Raw genomic sequence first — 11,287 nt, forward strand, 5'->3', positions numbered from 1 at the left:
TCTGCCGTTTTCGCTTCCATCGATATGACTCCACGTTCTGACGAGTGGCTTGAAGCAACATCGCAGGGCGTGCTGCATTCTTCTCGTCCAATATCTCTTGGCACTCGCCATCGAACCAATCGTTCCGTCGACTCCTCTGTACGTATCCCAGGACGTTCTCCGCGGTGCTGCTTATGGCTGCTTTAGTCCTGGTCCAGCAGTTCTCAAGGAAAGCATCGATGCGCTCCTCCTCCGGTGGCAGCGCTGCTTCAAGATGCTGCGCGTACGTTGTCGCAACGTTGGTTTCCCTCAGTCGGTCCAGGTTATACCGCGGCGGGCGCCGGTATCTTACACTGTTCACGACGGATAGTTTTGGACGCAGTTTAACCATCACCAGATAGTGGTCCGAGTCGATGTTAGCGCCCCGATAGGTCCTTCCGTCGATAATGTCCGAGAAGTGCCGTCCATCAATCAGAACAAGATCAATTTGCGTCTCTGTTTGTTGCGGTGATTTCCAGGTGTATCGGTGCAGGAGGCGGTGCTGGAAGAAGGTGCTCCTTATGCAGGCACGTAGCCAGAGGGGGGGCTAAGGGGCTAAAGCCCCCCCCCGAAATTTTTCAAAAATAAATTTAAGAAGCAACATGTTTTTCGGTAACTCGTAAAAAATTGTATCTTGTTTGGTTTCAACAAATTAATGGGAGAATGGTCAGGAAGATTGCTATTTCGAACCACCGAAGACATCGGTCACGATATCTACTCAGTATGCCGAGTCTGATAACACACTTCCTTTCATATTGTGTGACTCGTCGGAAGAACAAAAGAAACTGTTACTTTAATTCTTGCTGGGGTGATCCGTCGGATGATTGAATCGCAGAAGCAAGAAGTGGTGCTCCAGCCAAACCTGGAGGCTATTTACTTCCGGAATTTTTGCATAAGACCGAATATTCATGCTGGGAACTATTTGCTGAAGGTGAAAATAGAGCTTATGCTTACGAACTTCGACTTTAACGTGTTCTACCTTGTCAGGCATTCAGTACTTATGTTATTTAACAAATTAGCCCAGGCGAAACCAGTCAGTGTGCATTACAACATGTAACACGTGGTTGATTCTCATCTATATGGATGATGAGAAAATCAATGTTCGGCTACAAGATCTGATACCACTTACTTGAACCGCGGGCGAACGACCAGGAGGTTAAAGCCCCAATAAACAAACTTAGCTTACTTGAACCGTGGCCATTAAAAGATTCCTGTCACATTTGGAAAAAAATGGAATTTATTATAAAGGACACATCTAGGAATAAGACGGGCAGGGTCAGCTAGGATTTCGTCCTAGCTGACCCTGCACGTACAAAACGCAATGCGATAGTATCATTATACACGTTACATCTTTGCACATCCATAGTCTCCAATACTATTACCTGAAAAACAAACAATTGCCAAATTTGTGGCTGCTGTTCATATAATATTGACGGCAAAAACTGCGCCTAGTATATCAAAATTAACAGTCAGCATCATCATTGAGGAAGTCGACACTGGTGGCCCGTAAGGGGACAAAACAAAGATGAAATCAGATATTTGCGAACATGGACATGGCAGTTACCACGATAATAATACGGAAATGTACGAGATAGAAATGAACGACCACCAAGACGCGTTTGGTTATGAAAAATATTTCTCAGCCAGTAAACAGGTCAATCGCACGAGATCTGTTGGACAACCATTAACGTTTTATCATTTTCATTGTTTACATCGTGGAATATATTAAAAACTCAAGGCTTCATTTAGCTAATGCATTGAGCCGACTCAAATAAACGAATTATATAATAAAAATTTAGAAGTTTCATAGAAAACTGAGTACAAAAACTGTCCCAAAATTAACATTTATCGCTAGTGATTGCATCTAACAAAACTCATTTTATGCTAGATATTGGCCTGAATAAAGAAAGTTAGTTAAATCATACGGAAATTGGATTTCTGTAATAGATTAGAGCACTCTACGCTTAATATAAACGTCAGGCATCTCACTCAAGCGCGCTAAACAAAAATAATTCAATTAGCTGATGACATAGTTGTAGCCGAGATGACAGTTTTTTTTTATTTTCGCATCATTTTAATGCAATAGTATTTCTATTGACACTCAATTTCATTTTATGTGGGGAATGCGGTCCGTATTAAGACACTGTTAGTCTGGAAAATCGAACAATAAGCAAGAAAAACGTGAAAAAGTAAACAAGCCAAAAAGTGGTAAACCGGCGGTTTTCCGGAGGTGTTCATCAACCCACGAATCGTATATTACTAATTTTGTTGATATACAGAAACGTACACAGTAGCGGTAGGACTACCTGACGTGATTTTACACTTACTTTCCTTCGGATGTCAATTGATCAATTGATGCTAAACCACATAATGTTGCAACCACCAGCAGCATTTCAGTCGCTTTCGATGGTTTCTAATTAATGCCTATGTAAGTTTGAAAACGACGTGTCGATAGATTGATCAGACATCAGTAGGTTATCACGGAGAGCGACTAAAACGTTGTAACTAGTTGAGTCTATAAGTCAATAAGGTGGGATTATTGTATCGATTTCATGTTTTCAGTATCTGACAGTCTTTCGTTTTATTTTTGGTCTTTATGGAATAAGATAATAAGACATCATGGAGAAAAAAAAGCAAAAAGGGATCAATAAATTGAAATCGAGGGGAAGTAAGTGCGATGTATTCCCTTTCATGTGTCGAAATTAAGAGATGCTGAAATTATTGAGCTTGTTCACATTTATAGTTTCTAGTTATGTTGTTGGTGTCAGCAATGAAGCATTTAGTAAAATTTTACGTAAATTAGATGATAGTAGTAATCAGTGTTAAGTGATTTTCATTCGATTTGTGGATAATTTTCTTGAATTGATTAAATTCCGGGCAGTTACCTTTAGTTGATTAAATCATTGAAATACATAAGTCATTGCACGTCAGATTTACAACCAAAATTTCAATTCCTTCCAAAATGTTTTCTTACATTCTTTAGCTAATAATAATTGACACGTATTTTTTGTTTTGACTAAATATTTTTTTTTTCAAGTTATTAGCTTTTGAACTTTTGAAGTCAATAAAATTGAACATTTTTCAATCACTGATAACTCGGAAACGACTAGCTATATGAAAAAAATATTAAATAAAAAAAGTTACGTTTTCAAATAAGCTTAACAAAAAAAATCACATCACATCACCAAAGATCCTCCTCCATCCTCCATTTTTTGTTATATAACTTATGAAATTTGCAATTACTTGAAACAAAGTGAATTTTTTTAAAGTTGGACCATATTTTTTATTTATTATTTTCTTTAAGTATTAAAAATCATGTTAAAAAGATTGTGTAAAAATTTGACAGTGAAATTCTTTGCGAGATATTACAATTGTAAACATAAAACAAGGCAATTATACACTAAACGCCCAGTGATAGGTCTGTTACAACTGAAATATCTCGAGAAACACTTCGAGTTCCATTCTGAAATTTTCACATAATCTTCTTAATATAGTTATGTAATCAAAATAAATTTGTTTTTGGGGGACTTTTAAAAAATATTTGCTTTTAACATTTGAATACCCCCAAAAAAGTCTTAAATTTGCAGAATGCGAGTCTTTCCACGATTTACAACTATAATTTTAGTTCCCTCCAATGTTTTTTGCATTTTTAGCTGAAAATTATAGACACGATTTTTTTTACTTTGGCTGAATTTGATATTTTTTTCAAGTTATGAGTTTTTTAACTTTATAAAATACTAGCTAGTACCCATCGCGCGTTTTGTTCCGAAGCGCCATCTTGTAGGCAGATAATCCCCAACCAATAGCACACAAACACGCTCCATAACAAATTCCAACTATGTATAGATTTATACGGCAATTGGTTAAGCCGTTTGGGAGTCCATAAATCATACGCATGCAACTATCGACTTTTAATAATATTTTTAAAAGTTTTATAAATTTAATAAAATTGGACATTAAATTAAGACATTAAGCATTAAATAATAAAAGCTGCATTTTCGGATGATCTCGCCGGATTTTTTTTGTAATTTTTGTTTTTGTTATATAATTGATGAATTATGCAAATATTAGTAACAAATAATTTTTTTCAGGGTAGAACCAAAAAAATATTTTTAGCATTTTCAAATAATTTATAATTATATCGAGAAGATTGTGTACAAATTTCAGAAGGAATTCGAAGTATTTTACGAGATATTTCATTTACAATAGACCTAACACTAGGCGTTTGGTGTAAAATTGCTTTGTTTTAAGTTTATAATTGTAATATCTCGCAAAGTATTTTGATATGCACTCCCAAAGTTTTGCACAATTATTTTAACATGATACTTAATAATAAGTAAAAAAATTGGCACAACTTAAAAAAAATTCAATTTGTTTCAAACAATTGCAAATTTCATAAGTTATATAACAAAAAGAAATTGCAATTTTTTTCAGTAAGCTCGTTAGAGAACACAACTTTTTTATTTAATATTTTTTTCCATATATCGAATCGTTTCCGAGTGATTGAAAAATGATCAATGTTATAAACTTCAAAAGTTTAAAAACTAATAACTTGAAAATAAATCATATTCAGCCAAAATAAAAAAATACGTGTCAATTATTTATAGCTAATGAATGCAAGAAAAAAAATTGGAAGGAATTAATATTTTGGTTGTAAATCTGACGTGGAATGACCCATATATTTTGATCCTATTGATCAAAATCCTCCTTCCTAACTGGGGTTCTGACTAGGGGCAGATCACTCTAGAAATGTATAATAAATTTGCATCAAAAAATTCATTTAATTTCCATTTTTGCATCAACTTTGCACTTCCTCGCAGAAAAGTTTGTTTAACAAACGTCCTACGTTGATTCACTTTGTTCGACGTTTTGTTGAATGTAGGTCTAGTTTGTGTAGGGTTTTGACGTCTTACACGCAACGCAAAATACATTATGAATTTCTATTTTGATGGAAAGAAATGCATTTAATTTAGGCGATTTTTAAAAATGCATCACAAGTGATCTGCCCCTAGGGTTCTGATCTGCTAGGCCAAGGCCAGTCTCAAAAATAGTTTCATTTAAATAGAATATGCCAAAAAATTATGTTGGCATGATGCATTAGAACTGGTAATAGTTACAGGACGCCAGATCAAGAAAATTGAAGTTGAACCATCTACAATTCGTTTGCTAAATCAGAAGATTTTGTGCAAATTTCGACATTCTCTTCGATCGAACATTTTATGGATATTTTTCTACTCATTTCGATTTAGCGTCTTCTACACCTTTTAAACGTGCAGCTTAAAACACCTTGCGTTTTCCAGCACCGTCAAGGATTGTCATATTCGGTTAGCGCATAAATACTGAGAACTCTAGAATATCCATTGTTGCAACGAGAGTAAATTGTAACTTGTAAATAAATGATAAATATCATATTAAACATCAATAATTCGTTGTAAGAACATGGATTGTCTTAGATTTGGCATTGTTTTCATTAAGAACTTTTCAAAATTTCATTTAGCTTCTAGTGACAATATCAAGTCATTAGAACTAAAAGCTTTATGCAGGGGGCGGGTAAAGCGTAGTTGGTAAATCGATTGCCTTGTACGCAGCTCATCAGGGTTCGTTTATCAATCCCGCACATATAGGGTTAGAAATTTTTCTAAAGAAATTTTCTAACACGAAAAAAGGCGAATAACCATAAGGTTAAAACCTCTATAATCGAAATAAAAAAAGCTTTATGCAATAATTTTTTAAGCCCCTCCCGAAATAAACTCCTGGCTACGGGCCTGTCCTTATGGCCATGTTCTTGGAGGTGGCGAAATCGATTAGTCTTAGGCCGTTCTCAGCTTCGTCTACTGGTGGGCGCTGAACCTTCCAATTACCGGTCTGTATTCCACCTCCTGGCCAACCTGAGCATTAAAGTCGCTGATGACAATCTTGATATCATGTCTGAGTGATATTGAACGATTTTTTACCAGGCGATGTACAATGTATAAAAATGGTGCTGCAAACTGCGACAGTGACGCTGAATTCATTCTACTTCAGCCTGACGTCAGACATTCGACAACATCGCAGACCGTGACCAACTATACATCTACTAACATGCGAAAGGAAACACAAGCCAGCTATCACGTGGACGGTTTCTAGTCTCTTAAATCTAAACAGTCAGCATTTCTCAGCAGCAATCATGAGGCCCACTGTCGCAGTCAAGTATCTCGTTCACCACGTTTGTTTACACCGTGTTTTCATGTCGGATGGTACCGCTTCCATTCAACGTGTTAGAGTTGAAAGTCACTCCCTGAAATTGAGTGGAGGAATAAAAAAACATACACGACATAACACCAGCGCAAATATTTGGCTGATAAAAATATTCCGGAGCAAACTGCCTACAAAGTTCAGGGATAGATAACCCGCAGGTTTACCAACTTTTGGCCGCCAGCGCGCGCGTTTGGTGTTCCTGCGGAATGAGTTACCGCTTGAAACGCTTGTCAACTGCGGCGATGCATTTGACGTTACTTCTGATGCGTTCCGTCAATGTTGATTAGTATGAATCCCCTTTTTACCAGCTTACTCTGGCGGTCCTCACCTGTTGGTCGTTTTGTAACTATTTACGCCAATGCGGACAGCGGTATACGGGCCTTTTTTCATTTTGTTTTCTTTACCTGCATGTCCTAAAAGGCTGTAATCAGCTCGTGGTGTTTAAATAAAAGCTGCCTCTGTCTCTTATCAACAAAATAGCCGTACCGAGTGTCAACTGAGCTGTTGCTTTCAACCATAGGACTGATGGTTTTTTTTGAGAAACCAGAGCATTCAAATTATAGGGTGTACCAATATTTACCCGATGTTTCGGTGAGAAGAGTTTCATAAGCGCGGGTTGTCTGGGTGTCACAAATCTCCACATCTGCACCTATTTTTGTAATTTATTTGAATTTGCTATGACGGAGGTTGAGCGGTCGAGTGCAAGTGTTTATTGTGATTTCAGAGATTTCGTCAAATGTATACTTACTTCGGATGACAGGCAAGAGATACGGCGAAACGATTATTTTTTCATCAACGTGCAATGTAATAATGATAAAATATTGAATTCACATTAGTTGGAGTATGTCCCAAACTACAATTTAATCGTTTAGAGTGGCTACGCGTGGTACTTTGTAGAATTATGAAGTACCGTACGGTAATCTCACAACTTGAACCTAGCGTACAAAAGTATTTTGATTGAACCCCTAATTGGTAGCACGCTTTAATCGTCCGCTTATCCATAGTATGCACTATGTTAACCCCAACCTATCTTTCTTTATTCCGCAGGTAAAACTCGCACCAAGGACAAATACCGCGTCGTCTACACCGACAACCAGCGGTTCGAGCTGGAGAAGGAATTCCACTACACCCGATACATCACCATCCGGCGAAAGTCGGAGCTCGCCCAGAAACTGCAACTATCCGAGCGGCAGGTGAAAATCTGGTTCCAGAATCGCCGCGCCAAGGATCGCAAGCAGAAGAAGAAGTCCGAGAATGGTCCAATCAGCATGAACGGACAGTCGCTGATGGCAGCCCACTCGCAGCACCACAACGCCTCACAGGCCATGTCCAGCCTGCTGGTGGACACGAAGCCGAAACTCGAACATCTGTCTCATCTGCACCAGATGAGTGCAATGAGTATGGGGATGGGATCGATGGGTCTACATCCGGCGCATCACGCACTGCATCAACACCTGGGTGTTCCCACGTCGCAGCACCTGAATCAGGTCCACCACGGCTCGCAAGGGCCGCCGGCTTCGCTGAATGTAATGTGATGTGATTCGTTGATGGCATCGGGTTTAAATCTATACGAGTAAAATCGTAAATTACGGGCGCTTAGCCGGCTTAACCATTTATTAGTAGTGAAAGGAGATCGTTTTCAAGATACCGTTGCAGGCCGAATGGGATAAAGAAACTAGTTGAATCAAACAAATATCTATGTATAAAATTTCACCATACTGGAAGCGAAAATGCCTTATTAGAGTCGGAACAAGTCACCCATTTTGTTGTTTCCCGATGCAGTTCCTACGTTGCTAGCAAAATTCCGGTCACGCCGTAAAACGAAACAAAAACAACAGTATCTATCCATCCATTCCCATACAATTTTCCCGTTGCCGAGAGCCGCCTGTGCTATGAATAATTTATAAACCAATAAACCCCCCACCCCGGATTGTTTTTTTTGTGCCGTGCCGAGTGTGGCGCTTTGCTTTCAATATCTTTTTGGCGGAATTGAAATATGAAAATTTTACATTATATTTCATTCCTCAATCCAACTGGAGGGAACTCTACCAAACCTTGCGAACTGGCCTTCTTTCCAACGAAACTTAGTTTTGAAGTTAAACGTGAATAGTTTCGTAGTTCCTCTTGGCGATACCTTCAAATCCACTCACTTTAATCAAACTCATTGTTATCGCAAACCAATTAACGAAACGCCGTTACATTTTGGAAACAGCATAGCTATAAAAAAAAATCAACAAAGTGCAATGTAAAAAATGATATACTTTTAATAAAATTAATTTAGCCTGTAAGAATTGTTAGTTTTCAAAATGCAACGAGTTTACGCCTATCTCCGATATCGTGATGGTCCTTGACAAATTTTATTGAAGGAACATCGATACGGTAAATATTTATTCCTATCGTCATCATCAGTCAGTCTGTACAGTTCGCGTTCACTGACAAGGATTGTGGCAGACAATACGGGCTATCGTCCGTTGCTGTATCGCGGAGACGTGACAACGTTCAGCCTTGGTGCAGTGAAAAGCAAGCGATAACTTGTGAAATTATGGTTCATTCTAGCTTTTAACTGTGCTAATTGATTGATTTGATTGCCAGCTAAGTATTAAACATCTTCACACCTAAATTAATTGAAAGCTACACACAAACAGAAAACATAAATTTTCAAATTGTATTAAAGACTAAAAATCCCAAATAAAGACATCGATAGATCAACGCAACCATCATCAACTTTTTTTTTGTAAATATTATTCATCTTTCATTTCACTCCATCTATAATTTTCCTTTGAGGATGATTTTTGTTGAACTTTCGTCATCGGGAACCGCTACCGACGCCAGGGAGGCGTTTATTGTTTCGCATAGTGGACTCCTCTCTGAAGCAGAATTTGAGTGCGGAGGGGTTGAAACGAAATTTAATCAGAGATTAATTTGCGGCCTGTTTTGAGAAATCTTTTGTTGCGGTTCAGTAGCAGCATTTGATAGTAGCAGTAGAATTAGTGTTAGTGGTAGAAGTAATAATTTAAGAGCGCCGGGTTTTCCCACGATAAACACGCATTGGCTGAAAGTCCAATGGTTGAAAAAAAAATGTGCTGAATCGAGATTACGCTACAATTAGATTGTTTTATTTTTCCTCTTCATACTGCTTTTGTTTGTTTTTGTTTACTCTACTCTACTCTGAGTTACATTCTCCCAAGTATTCTCTATGTGAATCCAATTGACTACTTAATAATAAAGATTTTGCGAGAAAAATTGTTATCGTAGGTAATCCATTTAGTTATTGTAAGCGAAACAAAAATAAAAAAAAAATTATCTCATGTCTTTGGTATCGCTTTTCCTCAAATGTATATCACTAATTCCATCTTCCTATATACGAAATCCTCACAAACGAATGATATTCTTTTCGAGGTATCTGCTTAACTGTATTCACGTTAGAATCGGAATATTTTCTTTCATTTACTGATGCTGTCGGTTTGAAGATACAATCAAATCGAAAACTCTAACTCTAAACTCCTACCGGGCAAAAATAACAACTAAACAATTCAATTTCCCAGGTAAGTTCAAGTTGAATTAGTTAGGAAGTTTTCGTTTCGACTTCATCTCATCAGAATACGACACGAACTTAGTTACAGAACTAAGCTAGCGCCGGATCGGCGCTAGATCCAAAATACGGAGACACAATTTGTGTTCCTGAGCAAACCCTAGTCAATTCAAGTTGGTTTCTGCTTAATCAAAGGCCTGGAAATTGGGCCTGGAAGCTTGTAGAGAAGTTGGCTCCGCTAAAGTGCGAGTGAACCACGATTCTTTATTAAAGAGTTGCGATTAGCTGAAATGGTGACTGCGCATCACGGAAAAAATCCGTTCATAAATTAATTAAAAAATCACGATTTCGTGTACTGAACGATTTTCGAGAATCGTGACCAAGTTCCTGAAAATATTAATAATAAATCCCCAAATTTTTATTTGGCCCAAATTTTTATTTGGCTTGAAAAAACTTTTATAGGTGGGTTTCGTTATGAGAAAAACGAAAATAATGTTGATAATTCATGTAAGCAATGGATTTTTCATTAAGGACATTATACAGGCGAGCCACAACATAGCTCCTACGCCACACACACACCCAGGGCCGTCGAGAGCCGCGGCGGGCCCCAAGGCTAGTGTTACTGACGGGCCCTTCTCAACTTACTTATTTGAATCTTGATTAGAGGAATTGTATATATTCATTCAAATATCAAACTATGTTGCTGTTACTAAAATTTCCATTGGTACGAGTTTTTCAATTTGCGAGTTCCCGGGTGCTCTTTTGGCCTGTTGAAAATGTACGCAATGGTTAACAACCTTATTAGAGGTATATGTAGCTCATCCGTACATTCGCACCTTGTTTGTGTCATCGTCTTTATATACAAATAGGTACTGACTTCATGTTGCCACATTCAATGATATATTTCATTTTGCGCAATAAATGCTTCTACTAGTCTAAAAAATAATCAGTACGCTATGTCCAACTATGAAATTCTAGGGTGTAGACATTGATCATCTTTACTTCCATTTGCAAATTTGATATTTTTTCATTTCTCCAACAGATGATTTCAAGAGACATCTCGAAAAGTAAACAGGAATACAGTTTGACCAAAGTAGGGCCACTTTCTGCTTTGATCGTCATTCATTTTTATTCACGTTCGACACAGTAGGTTGAAGTACGATATTTTGCTTCTGTGGTTTAGACAAAACGATATACGATTTTTCTGTTGGTAGCGGTGGAGCAGTTTTTAGCTTTTGTTGTAAGCAAGATGAGAAGGTAGCAGATGCAGCTCGTAATTTTCATTTCAAAATATAAAACAACCGAGAAAATTTTCTAATCATAGCTTTTATGAAGGTTTTTTTTGGGAAAGCAATGTGACGTTTTAATGTAGAAGTCGGTGTTAATACGCTATTGGAATATGTAGTAACAGACAAAAAATGATGCAGAACGCAGTAATAAGGAATTAAACGCAAATAAAACAACTGTGAGTGCAGCGGGCAACCGTCTGCTGGTACTGGT

The 11,287-nt window shown here is 37.6% G+C and overlaps 1 protein-coding gene across 2 annotated transcripts in view; it reads left to right on the top strand.

Annotated features, from left to right (window-relative positions):
• LOC131681437 (homeotic protein caudal) overlaps positions 1–9,489 on the top strand; it is a 54,169-nt gene extending 44,680 nt beyond the window's left edge. For both annotated transcript variants that reach the window (XM_058962232.1, XM_058962233.1), the window contains one exon: positions 7,303–9,489. In XM_058962232.1, coding sequence (XP_058818215.1) covers positions 7,303–7,790 — 488 coding nt within the window. In that variant the 3' untranslated portion in view covers positions 7,791–9,489. The remainder of the gene's footprint in view (positions 1–7,302) is intronic.
• The last annotated feature ends 1,798 nt before the right edge of the window (positions 9,490–11,287 follow it).

This window comes from Topomyia yanbarensis, chromosome 2, assembly GCF_030247195.1.
Source record: "Topomyia yanbarensis strain Yona2022 chromosome 2, ASM3024719v1, whole genome shotgun sequence".
Lineage (NCBI taxonomy): Eukaryota > Metazoa > Arthropoda > Insecta > Diptera > Culicidae > Topomyia > Topomyia yanbarensis.